The following is a 19,870-nucleotide window of genomic DNA, read 5'->3' as shown; positions in this document are numbered from 1 at the left end:
ATAAGGTGTATAAATGCCTAATCACTATGTTGTATGCCTGAAAGTCATACTAGTGCACGCCAACTGTAATTGAAAAATAAGTTAAAACAATTTTAAACCATTGTATTCACCATCCAAAACCAGCGCCGGGGTGCCTATCTGCTCCCCTCTCCCCTCCCCTCGCACCTCACTTTGGTCCGCTCCTCATCCAGCTGTGACCTCGCGCGCCCCCTAGTGGATCCCGCCAGCAGCGTCTTTCCTCGCAGAGCGCACGCGCAGACCGGGCCCGGCACGGCTCGGCACGGTACGCACGGCGCATGCGCCGCCAGTTTGAGCGCGAAGTCTAAAACCCCGCGGCTCAGTCCGGCCGGGGCGTGCGGCTGCGGCGGACGAGGTGAGCGCGCGGGCGGGTGGCCGGCGCCGGGCCGCGACGTGCCGGGGGGGACACCACGGAGGGTCGAGCTCGCAGGCAGGCGGGGGCACCCTCAGGGTTGGGGGGTCCCCCTGAGAGGGACGCCTCGAGGGGCAGGACGAGGCGGGTCTCCCTGAGAGGGACGCATGGAGGGTAGGGGTGACGCGGGCCCCCCTGAGAGCAACACATGGGGGGCAGGGGTGATGCGGGTCTCCCTGGGGGGGGGGTGCATGGGGGAATGGGTGACGCGGGTCTTCTTGGGGGGGGCGCATGGGGGGCAGGGGTGACGCGGGTCTCCCTGGGGGGGGGCGCATGGGGGAAAGGGGTGACGCGGGTCTCCCTGGGGGGGGGCGCATGGGGGAAAGGGGTGACGCGGGTCTTCTTGCGGGGGGCGCATGGGGGAAAGGGGTGACGCGGGCCCCCCTGAGGGGGGCGCATGGGGAAAGGGGTGACGCGGGTCTCCCTGGGGGGGGCGCATGGGGGAAAGGGGTGACGCGGGTCTTCTTGGGGGGGGGCGCATGGGGGGCAGGGGTGACGCGGGTCTCTCTGGGGGGGGCGCATTGGGAAAGGGGTGACGCGGGCCCCCCTGAGGGGGGTGCATGGGGAAAGGGGTGACGCGGGTCTCCCTGGGGGGGGCGCATGGGGGAAGGGGTGACGCGGGTCTCCCTGGGGGGGGCGCATGGGGAAAGGGGTGACGCGGGTCTCCCTGGGGGGGGCGCATGGTGAAAGGGGTGACGCGGGCCCCCCTGAGGGGGGTGCATGGGGAAAGGGGTGACGCGGGCCCCCCTGAGGGGGGTGCATGGGGGGCAGGGGTGACGCAGGTCTCCCTGGGGGGGGGCGCATGGGGGAAAGGGGTGACGCGGGCCCCCCTGAGGGGGGTTCATGGGGGAAAGGGGTGACGCGGGCCCCCCTGAGGGGGGCGCATGGGGGAAAGGGGTGACGCGGGGCCCCCCTGAGGGGGGCGCAATGGGGGAAAGGGGTGACGCGGGCCCCCCTGAGGGGGGTGCATGGGGGGGCAAGGGGTGACGCAGGTCTCCCTGGGGGGGGGCGCAATGGGGGAAAGGGGTGACGCGGGCCCCCCTGAGGGGGGGTTCATTGGGGGAAAGGGGTGACGCGGGCCCCCCTGAGGGGGGGCGCATGGGGGAAAGGGGGTGACGCGGGCCCCCCTGAGGGGGGCGCATGGGGGAAAGGGGTGACGCGGGCCCCCCTGAGGGGGGTTCATGGGGGGCAGGGGGTGACGCGGGCCCCCCTGAGAGTAACACATGGGGGGGCAGGGGTGACGCGGGCCCCCCTGAGAGCAACGCATGGCGGGCAGGGGTGACGCGGGCCCTCCTGAGGGGGGCGCATTCGGGGCAGGGGGTGACGCGGGTCTCCCTGAGGGGGGCGCGTGGGGGGGCAGGGGTGGACGCGGGTCCTCCTGAGGGGGGCGCATGGGGGGCAGGGGTGACGCGGGCCCTCCTGAGGGGGGCGCATGGGGGGCAGGGGTGACGCGGGTCTCCCTGAGGGGGGCGCATGGCGGGCAGGGGTGACGCGGGTCTCCCTGAGGGGGCGCATGGGGAGCAGGGGTGACGCGGGCCTCCCTGAGGGGGGCGCATGGCGGGCAGGGGTGACGCTGGTCTCCCTGAGGGGGGCGCATGGGGTGCAGGGGTGACGCGGGTCTCCCTGAGGGGGCGCATGGGGAGCAGGGGTGACGCGGGCCCTCCTGAGGGGGCGCATGGGGGGAAGGGGTGACGCGGGCCCCCCTGAGGGGGGCGCATGGGGGCAGGGGTGACGCGGGTCTCCCTGAGGGGGGCGCATGGCGGGCAGGGGTGACGCGGGTCTCCCTGAGGGGGCGCATGGGGAGCAGGGGTGACGCGGGCCTCCCTGAGGGGGGCGCATGGCGGGCAGGGGTGACGCTGGTCTCCCTGAGGGGGCGCATGGGGAGCAGGGGTGACGCGGGCCCTCCTGAGGGGGCGCATGGCGGGCAGGGGTGACGCGGGCCTCCCTGAGGGGGGCGCATGGCGGGCAGGGGTGACGCGGGCCTCCCTGAGGGGGGCGCATGGGGGGCAGGGGTGACGCGGGCCCTCCTGAGGGGGCGCATGGGGAGCAGGGGTGACGCGGGCCCTCCTGAGGGGGCGCATGGCGGGCAGGGGTGACGCGGGCCTCCCTGAGGGGGGCGCATGGCGGGCAGGGGTGACGCTGGTCTCCCTGAGGGGGCGCATGGGGAGCAGGGGTGACGCGGGCCCTCCTGAGGGGGCGCATGGGGGGCAGGGGTGACGCGGGCCCTCAGGCGATGAGGGGCGAGGGCGGGCGCGGCGGGGGGTGCAGGGCTGGCCCAGGCCCCGGTGGGCTGAGGAGACCGGGGCCCAGAGCAGGGGCGGCAGGGCGACCTCTCCTCCCCGCGGGCCGCTTCCCCTGCGCAGGACTGGACGCTGCGGGTCCACCTGCTCCGCCCTCACCCCTCACCCCTGACCCGACGTCCTCACCCCTGACCCGACCCCCTCACCCCTGACCCGACGTCCTCACCCCTGACCCGACCCCCTCATCCCCTGACCACACCCGGACCCTCTGGCTCCAGCTCGGACATTTCTCTGCCCCGTCCCCTCCTTGCTCTCGGACACCACCTCATCCTCCGCCCGCCCCCCCTCTACCTCATCCGCCTCCCCCTCCACCCCTGTCCCCTTTACCTCAGCCTCTCATCCCCTTCCACCTCAGCTCCCTTGTCCCCCTCTAACTCAGCCTCTCAGCCCCCTCCACCTCAGCCCCCCTCACCCACTTCCACCTCAGCCCTCCGTCCCCCTCCACCTCAGCCCCCCTCACCCACTTCCACCTCAGACCCCCGTCCCCTCCACCTCAGCCCCTCATCCCCTTCCACCTCAGCTCCCTTGTCCCCCTCTAACTCAGCCCCCCATTCCCTCCACCTCAGCTCCCTTGTCCCCCTCTAACTCAGCCTCTCAGCCCCCTCCACCTCAGCCCCCATTACCTCCACCTCAGCCCCACCCCATCCCTTCCACCTCAGCCCCATGTCTCCTCCACCTCAGCGTCCCCCGCCGTCCCCTTCACCTCAGCCCTCCGTCCCCCTCCACCTCAGCCCCCCTCACCCACCTCCACCTCAGCCCCACCCCATCCCTTCCACCTCAGCCCCATGTCCCCTCCACCTCAGCGCCCCCCCCCCGTCCCCTCCACCTCAGCCCCTCATCCTCCTTTACCTCATCCACTCAACCCTTCCACCTCAGCGCCCCCCCCCCCGTCCCCTCCACCTCAGCTCCCTATCCCCCTCTACCTCAGCCTCCCATTCCCTCCACCTCAGCCCCCCCCCTCCCCTCAACCTCAGCCCCCCTCACCCACCTCCACCTCAGCCCCACCCCATCCCTTCCACCTCAGCGCGCCCCCCCCGTCCCCTCCACCTCAGCCCCTCATTCCCCTTCACCTCAGCCTCCCTCACCCACCTCCCCCTCAGCCCTCCGTCCCCCTCCACCTCAGCTCCTCATTCCCCTCCACCTCGGCCCCCCATTCCCTCCACCTTAGCCCCCTGTCCACCTCCACCTCAGCCATCTATCGGCTCCACCTCAGCCCCTCGTTCCCTCCACCTCAGCCTCCCATCCTCTTCACCTCAGCCCCTCGTCCCCTCCACCTCAGACTACTGTCCCCTCCACCTCAGCCTCCCGTCCCCTTTGCCTCAGCCCCTCGTCCCCTCCACCTCAGCCCCCTGTCCCCTCCACCTCGGCCCCCCAAGCCCCTCTACCTCAGTCCCTCCGCTGCTCTGTCTCTGCCCCTCTTCTCCTCCTGGCCTGCCCTCTCACCCCTCCTCCCCATTTGTCTCAGTCATACCCTCCTCTCTGTGGTGTTTCTCCCTCTTCCACCCTGCCGGGCTCTGCTCCACCTTCTCTACCTGGTCCCATCCCTCCTCTCTCTGTTTCTCCCCCTGGCCCTACCACTTCTCCCTCAACCCTGTTCCTCCTCTTCTCCCTGCCCCACTCGTCCTCTCTCTGTCCTTCTCCTTCCTCTTCCCCTTCCCCTTGGACCTGGCTGTGGACCCCTTCCTCTCCCTCAGTTCTGACCCTCCTGTCTCAGGCCTCCCCCTATTGTCTACAAAAGAACAATAATTAGACTCAGAGCTAACTTTTAAATTTCAACAATAGAAACCAGAAGACAGGAATGATCATCATAATTGGCTGAGAATTAAATGTCAACCTACGGTAACATAGCTAGTAAAATTATCTTTCAAATGTACATATATTGAATTAAACATTTAAAAAATGTACATATATTGAATCATTATGTTGTACACCTTAAACTAATGTAATATATGTTAATATACCTCAATTTAAAAAATAAAAATTGTAAAAAGAAAGAAAAATTTTAAAAGTTTATACCTTTTGTCCAGGTGATTTCACTTTGAGGAATCTGTCCTAGAGGGGAAGTATCAGGGATGTGGACAAATACACACTGTTACAGTGATGTTCGCTGCATTCTAATTTATAATAATGAAGAACAAAAATGCCTTTAAACAAAAATGGTTAAATTATGCCATAGAAATAGCAGGTGTGTTTTAGTAAGGAGAAGAAAAGGAAGAAAAAGTGTTTCCCTCAGCCCTGGCCTGTGTGGCTGAATGGTTAGAGCGTTGGCCCATGGACTGAAGGGTCGCAGGTTCAATTCCCAGTAAAGGGCATGTACCTGGATTGCAGGTTCCATCCCTGGCCCCTGTCCAGGTGCCAGCGGGAGGCAATCAATCAATGAGTCTCTCTCACATCAATGTTTCTCTCTTTTTCTCTCTCCCTTACTCCTTCCTTCCCTTCCACTCTCTCTAAAAATCAATGGGGGAAAAATATATCCTTGGGTGAGGATTAACAACAACAAAAAGTGTTTCCCCCAAATGGCAGTTTCACGTGTGGTTTCATAGAGTGAATGTAACTCTAATAGAATAAAGTGTTCTTTATTTTTCTGATTGTAGAAGAAATGAAGGTTCATTGTAGAACTTTTGAAATCAGGAGATAGGTTTTAGGGAGGGTACAAAATCACCTGTAAAAATCTCTTATAAACTCACTATTCATACATAAGCCCCTGGTGCAGTATTTTGGTTTACTTTTCAATGTCTTTTCTAGTGCTTTATATGGTTAAGCATATATTCTATGTACAAGTTCGTTTCCTGTTTGTGGTTTTTTTTTCACTTAATACTATAACCTAGATTGTTTCCCAACAACTATAACAGCTAAACATTTTTTTTGAAAAAATATTTTTATTGATTTCAGAGAGGAAGGGAGAGGGAGAGAGAGATAGAAACATCAATGAGGAGAGAGAACCATTGATTGGCTGCCTCCTGCACACCCCCTACTAGGGATCGAGCTTACAACCCAGGTATGTGCCCTTGACTGGAATTGAACCTGGGACTCTTCAGTCCAATGCTCCAGCCACTGAGCCAAACCAGCTAGGGCACAGCTAAAAAAATTTTAGTCAAGTATATGTGCAGAAGAGGTCACAAACCCTAAGTGCAGAACTCAGTATTCACAAAGGGAACATACTGTGCCTATGCCATGAGCTCGTAGATTAAGAAATAGAACATTTCCAGCTTTCCAGTAGCCCCTTAGGTTGTCTCCTCCCAGGCATCACCACTGCCGCCCCTAGACCCAACAGTAACCACTATTCTGACTTTTTTTTTTAAGATAAATTTTTATTGATCTCAGGAAGGGAGAAGGAGAAAGAGAGAGAAACATCAATGATGAGAGAGAATCATCAATCGGCTGCCTCCTGCATGCCCCCTACTGGGGATCGAGCCCGCAACACAGGCATGTGCCCTTGACTGGAATCGAACCGTGACCTCCTGATTCCTAGGTCGATGCTCAACCACTGAGCCACACCCACCAGGCCACTATTTTGGTTTTAATTCCTATTTCTCTGCTAACTAATGAAGTTGAGCCCTGTTTCATATGTGTGTGTTTTTGGCCATTTTTCTCAAATCTCTTAACCTTTTGCCCTTATTTTGTCTGCTTTTTTCTTACCAATTTGTATGCATACTTTATATATTTTGCATATGAATTCAGGGCGTATGTATGATAAAGCTCTTTCTTCATCCTGTATAATTATAGTTGTTTAAAATCATTTATATTTTGAAATGAAATTCTTCCCTGGCTCATCAGATTTGTTCAGTTTGTTGTGGTTTGGGAATCCAAGTCTCTTTTCCGTTCACTGCCCTTTCTGAAATATTTCTAGCCTGTGCCTGTGGCTTTTCTGGACCTGGGAGTGGGGCTGAGGCAGCATGATGTCTGTAGATGTGCACATCTCTGTGAATATATATTTGTGTGAAATGAGCTAGCTTCCTTTGCCTCCGATCAGCTCTCCCCCACTGTCCAGTCCTAACTATGCAGGCCATTTGTAAGTCTGTCTCTGTCATTCCTGCAGGTCCTGGCATTTCTGTATCCTTTCTTCCTCTGAAACAGTTCTTCTACTACAACGGTGTGTTCCGGAGCATCCTGCCTTTTCAAAATATCTTTATCCTGCAAAGGACCAAGCTGTAAAGATGGCGCACAGGACAACCCTTTTGGATGTCTTGAGGAACCCTCAGCTCCTTTGTATGCGTGGTCCGGAAACCATGCCCATGCGAAACCCAGGGGTTCTGAAAATGTCTCATGAAAAGCTTAGGTATGTTCAGTCCCTCTCAGTGACGGGGACGCAGCAAGCTCTGAGCCAAATCCGGGAGCTCTGTGGTCAGTGGCTGCAGCCCGAGACCCACACCAAGGAACAGATGATGGAGCTGCTGGTGCTGGAGCAGTTTCTGAGCACCCTGCCCGAGGAGGTGCAGAAGTGGGTGAGATCCAGGCGGCCCAAGAACAGCAAGGAGGCAGGAACCCTGGTGGCCAACCTGATCCAAGCTTGTGGGAAGGAAGGTGAGACAGGAAGGAGGCGATTTGCCACTTGCACTTATGGAGCATCTGCTGTATGCCTGGCATGTTATCGGAGATGAATAAAAATGTGTGGGATGAATGAGAGGATGCATTGCATAATCCTGTCTAACCTGCCTCCTACGACGTGGAAGACATGCTTGTGTTTGGGTTTTGCTTTTAATATTATTTCTCTGAGAGTGCCCCTCTCTCCAGCGTTGTCCTCCTCTCCTCCCATTTCTTTTTTTTTTATTTAATATTTTATTGATTTTTACAGAGAGGAAGGGAGAGGAATAGAGAGTTAGAAACATCGATGAGATGAGAGAGAAACATCGATCAGCTGCCTCCTGCACACCCCCCACTGGGCATGTGCCCGCAACCAAGGTACAGGCCCTTGACCGGAATTGAACCTGGGACCCTTCAGTCCGCAGGCCGACGCTCTATCCACTGAGCCACACCGGTTAGGGCTCCCCCCATTTCTTATCTAAAACTACACCCAGCCAAAAATACAGGGTCTAAAATGTGGGAAACACAAGACCTAGAGGTTTAATCTCTGCTAAAATGTGACTGGTCTGGAAACTCTGATTGGAACGAAGGGCATTTCAATAGTGAGAAAAGAACGCCATTTACTCCTCATAGTCCTTTGAATAAAACTGAGAGAGAGGCAAGGGGACAACAAATAAGGACTCAAGACCGTTGCTATCTCTGGTTAGAAGGCTGGGGTGTGGACAGGAAAAAGTACATGAGTAGATGTAAGTTAATTGGGAATGTTCTCCTTTAGGGGTTGGGTAGTGAATTTATAGGCCTTATAATTAAAAATGTAAATGAATCCATTTAAAATAAACATGAGAGTCGTGCATGGCTCAATGCTGATGCCAGATCAAGAAATAAAGGATTGCCCTAACACCATGGTTGGCAAACTGCGGCTCGCGAGCCACATGCGGCTCTTTGGCCCCTTGAGTGCGGCTCTTCCACAGAATACCACGGCCTGGGCGAGTCTATTTTGAAGAAGTGGCGTTAGAAGAAGTTTATGTTTAAAAAATGTGGCTCTCAAAAGAAATTTCAATCTTTGTACTGTTGATATTTGGCTCTGTTTACTAATGAGTTTGCCGACCACTGCCCTAACCAGTTTGGCTCAGTGGATAGAGTGTCGGCCTGCGGACTGAAAGGTCCCAAGTTCGATTCCAGTCAGGGGCATGTACCTTGGTTGCAGGCACATCCCCAGTAGGGGGCGTGCAGGAGGCAGCTGATTGATGTGTTCTCTCTCATCGATGTTTCTAATTTCTAACTCTCTGTCCCTCTCCCTCTCTGTAAAAAATCAATAAAATATATTTTAAAGAAAAAAAGAAATAAAGGATTGTGATTAATGCAGTTATTTGCATTCCTTAAAAGAATTTTGAAGATACAGTGAAAAAGTTCAGCACTTCAAATTCTAGATGTTTTACGCATAGTAATTTATTTTGTTTCTCTTAGTAGCTCTTGTTCTATAGACAGGGAGACAGAAGCACAAAGAGGCTGAGTAACTTGCCCATGGCCCCAAGATTAGTAATTGACCTTTGGGATCCCTGCCCTTGCCCGGTCTGTACTTTTACTCACAGTATATATATACATACATATACTGAGTGGCCAGATTATTATGATCTCTGAATGCATAATAATCTGGCCACTCAGTGTATTTGTATCTCAAATGGGTACCAAAAGTATTCTAGACTTTTGCTGGAGATCAACCACCTATTTGCCCTGAGCTTTCTATCAGCCATTGCAAAGGGGAAAACTGATCAGGTGCACGATTTATAGTATCTTTTATATCAAATAAATGAGTTACTCAAGAGAAGTACACTGAGTGGCCAGATTATTATGTGTTCAGAGATCATAATAATCGGGCCACTCAGTGTGTGTGTGTGTGTGTGTATGTATGTGTGTGTGTGTATGTATGTGTGTGTGTGTGTGTGTATATATATATATATATCTTAATAAGAGCTGCCATTTTTTCATGCCTACGATGTGCTTTACATAGTAATGTTAATCCTTACAAGAGTCTTTATAAGTATAAGTACTTACATTTTACAGTTTAGAAATGGATTCCCTGGTGATTCTGAGCGTATTGTGGCACTGGGAACCGCTAACATAGAGGGAGCTTCCGTTTTATTTGGAAGGCAATGGGGAGCCGTCCAAGGACTTAGAACTGGGAAGTGACTGGAGAGCGTTTGAAGAACGTGCTGTATTGAACTGAGAAAGCCTCCCTACGGTCTTCCTCTTGTCATGGAAGTCCAGAACTGCCGTTAACCTCCCCGGGCAGGGCAGGGCAGGGTGCTGTGGGCGGGGCAGGCCCCTCGCTCTGTCTGTGATTTCTGCCAGACTAGACTCCGTTCCATGGTCATTTCCTCCGCCCTTCTAGATTTCCCTGCTCGGAACCCCGTCCTTGCAGAGGAGAAGAACGCCAAAGAACGCCGAAATGGGGAACCAAACACACGTGACGCCTTGCCCCCTGCTGGGTGCCAGGTGAGTCAGGCTTGCTTCTGATTCGGTTCTCCAATATGGGGACCTCCCCTTCCCAGCTCCTGCGCCTTTCCTATCCAACTGAACCACACCCTCATTTCCTTCACGTTTTCATCCTATCTAATAAGGAGGGAATATGCTAATTGACCCTCACGTTGTCGCAAAGATGGCGGCAGCCACAGCCAATAAGGAGGGAATATGCTAATTGACTGTCCCCCCCCTCAAAGATGGTGGCACCCACAGCCACAAGATGGCGGCGCCCAGTCCCCTCAGCCCTGCCAGAGTGGCAGGCATGCGGCAAGGCCGGGCCTGCCCCCAGGTGGGCCGGCTGCTCAGCGCAGCTACCTCCGGAGTCCCCCAGTCCCCTCAGCCCCCCAGCCGCCCAGGGCCGCCCAAGGCTCAGGTAACTGGGGCCGGCCAAGGCTTGCGCTGCTGGCAGTGGCAGCAGCAGAGATGTGATGGGAGCATCGCCTTCCCCTGATCGCCGGGTCCCCTCCTGCTGGGAGGGCTCCTGGACTGTGAGAGGGGGCAGGCCAGGCTGAGGGACTCCCCGCCTCCAGTGCATGAATTTTCATGCTCCGGGGCTCTAGTATAAATATCACGTAACTATGCCTTTCCCTGACTACCCCATGTGAAATCTTCGTCTGGCTCGTGTATCCCCCTTTGCAGCTTTATTTTTTCTCTGTTGTAATTATCGCTATCCCACACACTAACATCATTAACATTTTTTCTCTTTCTTACCTCTTTTTGTTGCTGTTCATCCTCACCCGAGGATAATTTTCCCATTGATTTTTAGAGTGTGAAAGAGAGGGAGGAAGGGAGAGAGAAATATCAATGTGAGAGAGACACATTGATGGGTTGCCTCCTGCATGCACCCTGACCAGGGCCGGGATCGAACCTGCAGCCCAGGTACATGTCCTTGACCAGGAATGAAACTTTGGTTCAAGGAATAACCACTCTAACCACTGACCCACGCCGACCAGGGCAGTGGCGGCTTATTCAAATCAACCCTGTGGCTTGCGCTATTATTACGCTCCTTTTTCTTGATGAAGCAAATGGCAGCTACTTCAGGGATAGGATACTGATGTGGGGTTTTCTTTCTTTCTTTCCCCCTCCCCCAAAATCCACTCCTGAAGGTTCTTGTTCCGTCACATTCTGAAACCTCAAAGACAATCCGATGCGTACACTGCTTTTCCTTTAGAACCAGAAATAATTCACGGCGGGGGGGGGGGGGGGGGTGGTGAAGAGGGAAAAATGGTCTAAAAGATGGCGAAGAGGGAAAGGGGTAGAGAAACTCTGTTCCAGGAGAACATGCTCCTGAAAGCCGCCCTCTGTTCCGACAGTGCCAGTCTCAAGAGTCCCAAGTGGAGGCGCCCGAGGGAGCTGCCCAGGTAACGTGAGCAAGGGGTTTACAAAGGGGCGGGGTGTGACGAAGGGGGCGTGCCTGCACCACCCAGGGGCGGAGGGCAGCTGCAGCTGGTGGTACCGTGTGAGAATGCGGGTCCAGGCCTTCTGATTTGGTAAAAAGAAGCCACAATTCCAGTTAGTAATACGAAATATACAAAATGTTTTGTGTGTTGGTAGCTAATACGAATTTTTGTAAAGTATATCGTTATTGATTTCAGATAGGAAGGGAGAGATAGAAACATCCATGATGAGCATGAATCATGGATCAGCTGTCTCCTGCATGTCCTCCTCACTGGGGATGGAGCCCACAACCTGAGCATATGCCCCTGACCGGAATCGAACCCGGGACCCTCCAGTCCACAGGCTGACGCTCTCTCCACTGAGCCAAACCAGCTAGGGCTAATACGAATTTTTAAAAAAGATTAATAAAAGACTCATGTGAGCCACGTAAACTCTGTGTAGGAGCTGGGCAGCCAGCGCCTGGGCTTGCGTTTATTTATTTTTGTTTTGTTTTGTGACCTCTCGTTTAAATCACATGCTCATTGACTTGCATGATGTTTCCCTGAAAACACGAATGGTGGAAATTAATTAAATGGGTCTTATATCGTCTCCTAACATCTGCTTTTTAAATGCAACCTTAAGTTATACAGGTTGGCGTGTGGAACTGTAGATAACTAGTTTGTGTTGCTGGAGTATTAATCTATCGTGTGACTATACCAACGTGTATTTATCTCTTCTACTGTAAGTGGACGTTGTTTCCCAGTTTTAGATGCTGCGAACAGCGCGGTTATAAACATCTCTGTCTAGGTACACATGAGCAGATATGTACCTAGGAACAGAATTTCTGCGTCCAAAGTGGTTTCCCAATGAACGTTCCCTTAGCATCTTCTAAGATCCGAGGGTCCACATTTGGTATGGTCAGACTTCTTTTCTTTTTCAATATATTTTATTGATTTCAGAGAGGAAGGGAGAGGGAGAGAGAGATAGGAACATCAATGATGAGAGAGAATCATTGATCGGCTGCCTCCAGCACACCCCCTACTGGGGATGGAGCCCGCAACCCAGGCATATGCCCTTGGCCGGTATCGAACCTGGGACCCTTCAGTCCGAAGGCCAACTCTCTATCCACTGAGCCAAACCAGCTAGGGCTTTGTCAGACTTCTTGATTTTTGTCAGTTGAATGGGTCTGAAGTATTACTTGGACATTTTGATTTGCATTTCCCTGTTTATTAATTAAGATTGGATATCTCTTCATATTTATGAGCTTTTTGTGTTTTTTTCTTTACATTTTTAAAATTTGTTTATGATTTTAGAGAGAGAGAGGAAAGGGGAGAGGAAGAGAGGAACATCAACTTTGACTAGTATTGTTCCACTTATTTATGCATTCATCGGCTGGTTCTTACGTGTGCCCTGCCAGGGGGTCAAACCTGCAACCTTGGCGTATCTGGCCGATGCTCTAACCAACTGAGCTACCTGGCCAGGTTCTGAGCTCCTTGTGTTTTATGGGTGAGTCGCTAAGGCTTACCCTAACCCACACTCACAAAGCTGACAAGAAAGAACCAGAGCCAGGATTTCAGCCCAGCTCTGGTGCCTGAGGGTGGGGTATTCCTCCAACCCAAATTCGTACTACCCAGCAGCAGGATCTGGCTCAGAAACGTTCTCCATTCCTTCAGACTACAAGACAGAGGCATGCCCTGGCTGATTTTGCTCAGTGGCTAGAGCATCAGCCTGGCAACTGAAGGGTCCGGGGTTCGATTCCAGTCAAGGGCACATGCCTGGGTTGGGGGCTCCATCCCCAGTAGGGGGCGTGCAGGAGGCAGCCGATCCATGCTTCTCTCTCATCATGGATGTTTCTCTCTCTCTCTCTCCCTCTCCCTTCCTCTCTGAAATCAATAAAAATATATATATTTTTAAAAAGACAGAAGCACATTGCCAGGTCCCTGTCACCTGCTGGTCTGCACATCCGCTTCCCGTTCAGTCGTCTCTCATCGGGCTCCTTCCCCCGCCGCTCGGATCATTTCCGGGTTCCCAGCGTTTGTGACTGTCGTTTTAGGAGCTGGTGACTTTCCAGGATGTGTTTGTGGACTTCAGCCAGGAGGAGCTGACCTCGCTGAGTGCTGCTCAGCGGCGCCTCCACCGGGAGGTGACGCTGGAGAATTACAGGAGCCTGGTCTCCTTAGGTGAGTCCGCCTTCTCCCGGGCGCCTGGCCTGGTTCTCCGCTCTTGGTTCTCGACGAGGGCAGTGCTCCGAAGCTCTTCTCTGTCCTCCCGTGAGTCAGTGAGTCTCAACCAGGTCAGAGACAATATGTCCATGTCATGTCAAGTTCGTGAGCAGTTACTATGTGTCAAGCCTTAATCTAAGAACTTTACATGTCTCTTTTTTTTTTAATCTTTATTAAAGCCTGGGGCTACCGGAGTTAACACTCCAGGTATTTCTGCCCGCTCTTCCCTCCCCTCCATCAGCCTTGGCAAACGTACCGGCGTTTTCGGCTTCTGTGTTTCTGAAAGAGAAAAAAGTCAGACACAAACATAGACACAGAGAAAACGTCATATGTGTCTGACCTCAAAAGAAGCCGTATAGCCAATGTTCATGGATCAGGAGACTCCGTAGTGTTAAGATGGCTGTACCCCCCCAAACTGATCTAAAGATTCACACCATAAGTCTCCTCCCCGTGACCACCTCTGTGCCTTGAAATAGGCGGAATAAACCCGTTTGACCTTTGCAGCCCTTGTGCCGTGACCTGGAGCGTTTCTGGCTTCCGGTGTCACAGAAAGCTTGGGGTGAATAGGGATCTTACACATCACCCAGGACAGTGGTCGGCAAACCGCGGCTTGCGAGCCACATACGGCTCTTTGGCCCCTTGAGTGTGGCTCTTCCACAAAATACCACGGCCTGGGCGAGTCTATGTTGAAGAAGTGGCGTTAGAAGAAGTTTAAGTTTAAAAAATGTGGCTCTCACAAGAAATTTCAATCGTTGTACTGTTGGTATTTGGCTCTGTTGACTAATGAGTTTGCCGACCACTGGCTTAGGGTATTTGGCAGGTGCTGATTGGTGGTTCAATGTATAGTCCGTATAAGGTGCCTGGTTAGGTACTCAGGTATTTCCGGGCTGCAAGTTACCTCATACTCCGCCCACCAGTTGGGGGAAGGGAGGATCTATCACTAGCCAGTTCGGCTCAGTGGATAGAGCGTTGGCCTGAAGACTGAAGGGTCCTGGGTTCGAATCTCATCATGGGCACTTACCTGGGTTACAGGCTCGATACCTGGCCCTGGTCAGGGCGTGTACGGGAGGCACCCAATCGGTGTGTCTCTCTCACATCGATGTTTCTCTCTGTGTCTCTCCCCCTCCCTTCTACTCTCCAAACATCAATGGAAAAATACCCCCCAGGGAGGATTAATCAACAAATGAAATAAAATGTCTCCAGACGTTGCCGGAAGCATCCTGGGGTCATACATGTGAGAAATAGCCTCCGTTTTCCTTGTGTGTGAATCTGCGCCTTCCTTATGTCACGGGGCCTTTAGAGCCCGGGCTGGGAGGCGCCTGGGTTCGGAACAGAGCCCCTGAGTCTCGAGTCTTCTTCCTCCTCAGGGTACCAGTTCCCTAGACCCGACATTATCGCGCAGCTGGAAGAGGAGGAGGCGGGTGCCATGGAGGAAGGCAGCGATACAGAGACAGGTCCAGGTGAGGAGGGAGGGATAAGCCCGTGGAGACTGAAATCCTGGGACAACCGCACCCCCAGGCAGTCTGGGGGGGGGGGGGGGTGTTGGGGCGGGCGGGGCAGGGGCAGGGGCAGGGGCTGTTAGTCAGGGAGCCTTCTTCAAAGCCGCTCAGGTCAGGGAGAAAGCTGGTACGTGCTGCCCCCTCGGGCTCCAGAGGCGTCACCGGCTCCTGCACGCTCGCTCGGTCCTTCCTTTCCTCTCCTCTCTGACGCTCGCTCCTCTCGCCCTGCTGCCCAGCTCCTGGGAGGTCGCGTTCCCTTTTCTCTAGGGCCCCGCGCCCTCCGTTCATCTGTGCCTTTGCTCTTGCCGCTGGAGGTCACCGGTCTTTCCTCGTGAACCGAGACCACAGGAAACACGCTGTGAGGCGGCCTCTCTGTCCAGCTGCCGCCGCTTTCTCTCGGGGCAGCGCCCCCGGCTTGTGGAGGAGGCTCCCTCCTCCTTAACCCACAGTCTGGTTTCCATCCCCCGCCCCTGCCTGCACGCGCTCGCCCTCTCACTCACTGTGCAGCTTCCCAACCGGCTTCCCCTACCGACATCCTTTTATGACTCAAGAGGAAGAACCTTCTAGACCGAGCATGTCCAACTCAAAGGCCAACACGGGCCGAATAAACTAGGTGTAAGTGGATGTGGCCGCAAAAAAACAAAAGCTTCCATTTTCTTTTTTAAAAATATATTTCATGGATTTCAGAGAGGAAGGGCGAGGGGGAGAGAGAGAGAAACATCAATGATGAGAGAGAATCATTGATCGGCTGCCTCCTGCACGCCCCACACTGGGGATCAAGCCCGCAACCCAGGCCTGTGCCTCTGGCCGGAATCAAACCTGGGACCCTGCAGTCCACAGGCCGACGCTCCATCCACTGAGCCAAACCAACCAGGGCAAAAGCTTCCATTTTCATAGAAACGTAGGTTTATGTCGATAGAGACGTGCTGAATACAAAGGGCTGAAATAAATGAGTCGTCGTTAACATAACATAGTAGAACATTTTAATAAACATTAATTTTTTTCTTGAACATGAACTTACCAGACGCTGAAGAACTGCACAAATGAATAAGCATCATGCAAATAACCTATTTTTCTTGTTCTCCAAAAGCAAAATATTTCCTGTTGCGCACACCAAATAAGTCCAAGACTAACGACGTGGCCATCGGCTGCTAGAATATTCGCCGCTGGTGTTAGTAGAGAGAAATGGTGCGCCTATGCGTAAGGGACATGAATGCCACACGATAGTCATCAGTCATTAGCGAACATTGTAGTTCGCTATTAACAATTACGTATAACAGGATATTGTAAAAATTAAGTTACGAAATTTTTATTAAAACGCTTCTTACATACCGTTATATTGTCTGGGCCACAGAAATGTTCGTTGTGTGCCGCATGCAGCCTGCGGGCCGCGAGTTTGACATGCTTGGTGTACAGCTTCCTCAAAAGGTCCCCCCAGACATCCTTTCATGACCCAAGGAGGAGATCCTTCTAGACTTTGCCTTCTCCAAAGTCTGTGGCTCCGGGGTGATAACGCTTTCCATCTTTATGAAGTCCTCTCCTGTGAGCCGGCCCATCAGCCAGCTGCTGTTAACAGAAAACCATACCCAAGCTGGCGTAAACCATCGAGGGATTACTAGCTTCGTCCTGGTCACGGGATGGTTGAGTTTAGGGGCTCCGTGATGCGTTCAGACATCGTTTCATTTTCTCCTTTCACTCGGTCCGCAAATCCCGGCTGTGCTTTTTGCTTTTTTTTTTTTTTTTTTTTTGTCCCTGTCCAGAGGGAGCGTGAGAGAGCCCGGGGTGGCCCAAGAGCCTGCTTCATAACACATTGCGGACGGATCACGAGAATTCTCGCTGCGTATTACACAGTGTTTTGCGAAGTATCGCACTTTAAAAAGAGATTAGCGTGAAAGAACATGTAATAAATCACTTCAAAATGCAATGGGCATTCCATTGTAAAGCGTGCCTTTGACATGCACGTAGGACGTTTTTTGTACGCGTTCCATAGACACTCATCTGGCCACGGGGCAAAGCCAGCAATTAAACGACTGGTCCGCCGTGTGTGAAGAGCAGGGAAGCTTTTCCCACAGAAGCTCTCGACACCGCCTCCTCCTTTTCCCCGTGGTCCATTTTGCGTCCCATCCCCTCCCTGAACCTGTAGCTGTGCCTGGCGCAGCGCTCGTCGACACAGGCCTCCTGCCTTTTCCTGGGTGGGCGGAGAAGTGGGTCCCGCCCCCCCCCCCCCTCCAGCACAAAAAAAATTTCAGGGACCACCAAGGGGACTCCTCTGCCTGCCTCTGTCTCCCCCATGGCCTCCTCATCTTTCACTGGTTCACTCCTTCTTTGATGCTCTCAGTCTTTCCGCGGATCCCTCCGGAGCCTCTGTGGTGGGCGAGGCATGTCCCAGGCTCTGCGAAGACGGCAGCAGACAAGACAGACCGAATCCCACCCGTGCTGCTGGCGGTCTGATGGGGGTGGGCGGTGACAGACACGTAGACAAGTCACAGAGGACGGGGTGTGAGCAGCCGGAGCGACGTGGGGAGGCTGCTGACGGCGGGCCAGTCAGGAAAGAACTCCCTGAGGAGGGTGTGAATGAGGGAAAGGGGAGCCAGGCAGTCATGTGAGGGAGAGGGGACAGCAAATACGGCCGCCCTGCAGTTGGGAAGCGCTTGGGTGTTCCAGAAACGGCGGGGGGCGGGGGAGAGGGAGATGGTCTGAGTGAAGCGGAGGGGGTAGGAGGTGAGGTTGTAGAGACAGAGGCGGGCCAGCCCACGTAGGGATAGGCTAGCAGTGGTCGGCAAACTGCGGCTCACGAGCCACACGCGGCTCTTTGGCCCCTGGAGTGTGGCTCTTCCACAAAATACCACGGCCTGGGCGAGTCTATTTTGAAGAAGTGGCGTTAGAAGAAGTTTACGTTTAAAAAATGTGGCTCTCCAAAGAAATTTCAATCGTTGTCCTGTTGGTATTTGGCTCTGCTGACTAGTGAGTTTGCCGACCACGGGGTTAAGGGATGTGGATTCTGTTCCAAGTCAGAGGCGGAGAAGGCATGCGAAGGTTTCTTTCGAGCCAGGGAAGGAGGTAACGTTATTGACAACGTAGAACTGTGCTGTCTGGCGTGGCAGCCACTCGCCACGTGTCGCTACTTAAACGGACCCCCATCCACATTACATAAAATTTAAAACTTAGTTCCTCGCTCACTGCGACCGCGTGTCACGTGCGCGTTCGCTGCGTGTGGCCAGTAGCTGCCGTGTCGGATAGTGGAAACGGACGTTGACGTGATCACAGGGCATTCTGCTGGGCAGTTCCGTTCTAGAAAGATCCCTCCGGCTGTTCTCTGGAAAACGGGCTTCAGAAAGGCCAGCAGAGCACACAGTAGGGCGGCTGCTGAAGTGGGGCGGGCCAGAGCTGGTGGAGGCCGGGCCGTGGCGTAGAGGGCTCAGGGGTTGCGGCCTTCTCTGAACGGGGAACACGCGGAGACACAGCAGGGCGAGGAAACAGCGGGCTCGCTCAGGGCCTCCTCAGAGGCCATTTCCCAGCATCACCTCCACGTGGCGGGTCCGTGACCCTCTCCCGGTGACGTCCCGTCCGTTTCCTCGCTCTGCTGCTTCCTCCGCGCTCTGCTGCCCGCGGCGGCGTTGGAGTGTCTGCCGGGCCGCGGCCACGGTGTTCGCGATCGTCTCTCCCGAACCACAGTCGTCTTACACGTCATTTCCTTCAGGTTCTTCCCCATCCAGGGAGTTGCCTTGATCAAGCCCGAACCTTTGACCAGCTCCTTCCTTCCTCAAAAGGAAACCCACGCGGTTAGCAAGAGACTTTGTGTGTCAACCCCTCCCCGACCTCCGCGAGACCAGTCCTGTTCTCGTCGCGCCCCTTCCTCCTGTGTCTGCTTGTGATGATGATGATGATGATGGTGATGTGTCTCTGTGAGTCCAACGAGTCGAGGACCTTCTACGTTTCTTTTAGATTGGGACACAGGACCCGGAGCCACAGAGCTACCTCCAGAGCAACGCCTGCCTGTGGAAAAGCCACCCGTGGGGGCAGGAGCGGAGGCTCTGGACGTAGCTGACCCCCGCCCTGTAGGGCCCACGGGAGAGTCTTCTCCCTGCGATCCACTGGATTCCCATCAGGCCCACGAGGAGAAACCCCTGTGCCTTGTGGTGAGCGAGCCCAAGACCCTCGCTCCAGAAAGGAGCCTCGACAGTGACGAATCGGAGAGACGTTCGACTCTCCCGGAGCCACCAGAGGGCCCTCTGGGGATGGCCCCCCGGGAATGTTCCGCTCCTGGCGTTTGCCCCAGCGCCCCGCCGGCGGTCAGCCAGCCCTCCCCGCACGAGCCCACAATCCACACCTGTGACGTTTGCCGGAGAGCCTTCAGCACCCGAGCGGCCCTTCGGAGACACGCGCAGACCCACGCGGGGAAGACGCCCCCTCGGGGTGAGCCGTGCTGGGAAGACCTCATCCTCGTGCCGTGCCTCAGCGGACGTCGTGGCGCTGCTTCGGGCGACCAGCCGCCCGCGTTCCCCTGTGTCCGCGTGAGAGCGGCCGCCCCGCAGGACTACCACGAGTGTGTCCACTGCGGCCGAGCGTTCGTCCAGGACGCGCACCTTCGGCAGCACCTCCAAGCGCACGAGGCGGCGAGAGCCCGCCCGCCGGCGCCGCCCCGCCGCCGGACCCACCTCATCCGCTACCGGCAGACGCATGACTACGTCGGGGCGAGAGCCCACCAGTGCTGCGACTGCAGCCGAGCCTTCCGCCAGAGCTCCCAGCTGGTCTCGCACTACCGGACCCACGCTCACGAGAGGCCCTTCCAGTGCCGGCTGTGCGGGAAGTGCTTCAGCCGGCCCTCGCAGCTCACGCAGCACTACCAGCTGCACCCTCCTCGGGAGGAGCCCGGGGCCTGCAGCTGCTGTTGAGACACCTTCGGGGGGACATCCCCAGCGTGCCTGGCGCGTCGCCCTGGAGGGACACCCTCTGGGTGTGAGAACGCCTCCCACCAGCCCTCGCACTTTCTGA

General features: G+C 55.1%; 1 protein-coding gene across 1 annotated transcript; it reads left to right on the top strand.

The window, feature by feature from the left end:
- Positions 1-328: 328 nt before the first annotated feature.
- On the top strand, positions 329-18,691 carry LOC307092793 (zinc finger protein 215-like). The gene is made up of 7 exons (XM_079760292.1): positions 329-373; positions 6,770-7,254; positions 9,647-9,750; positions 11,091-11,138; positions 13,208-13,334; positions 14,744-14,836; positions 18,576-18,691. The coding sequence occupies exons 2-7, from the start codon at positions 6,888-6,890 to the stop codon at positions 18,602-18,604; spliced, it is 768 nt and encodes a 255-aa protein (XP_079616418.1). The 5' UTR covers positions 329-373; positions 6,770-6,887; the 3' UTR covers positions 18,605-18,691.
- The last annotated feature ends 1,179 nt before the right edge of the window (positions 18,692-19,870 follow it).

The sequence above is a fragment of the Cnephaeus nilssonii genome, assembly GCF_951640355.1.
Source record: "Cnephaeus nilssonii genome assembly, chromosome: 20".
Lineage (NCBI taxonomy): Eukaryota > Metazoa > Chordata > Mammalia > Chiroptera > Vespertilionidae > Cnephaeus > Cnephaeus nilssonii.
The sequence above is the reverse complement of the archived record's forward strand: the minus strand, read 5'-3'. Positions and strand labels throughout refer to the sequence as shown.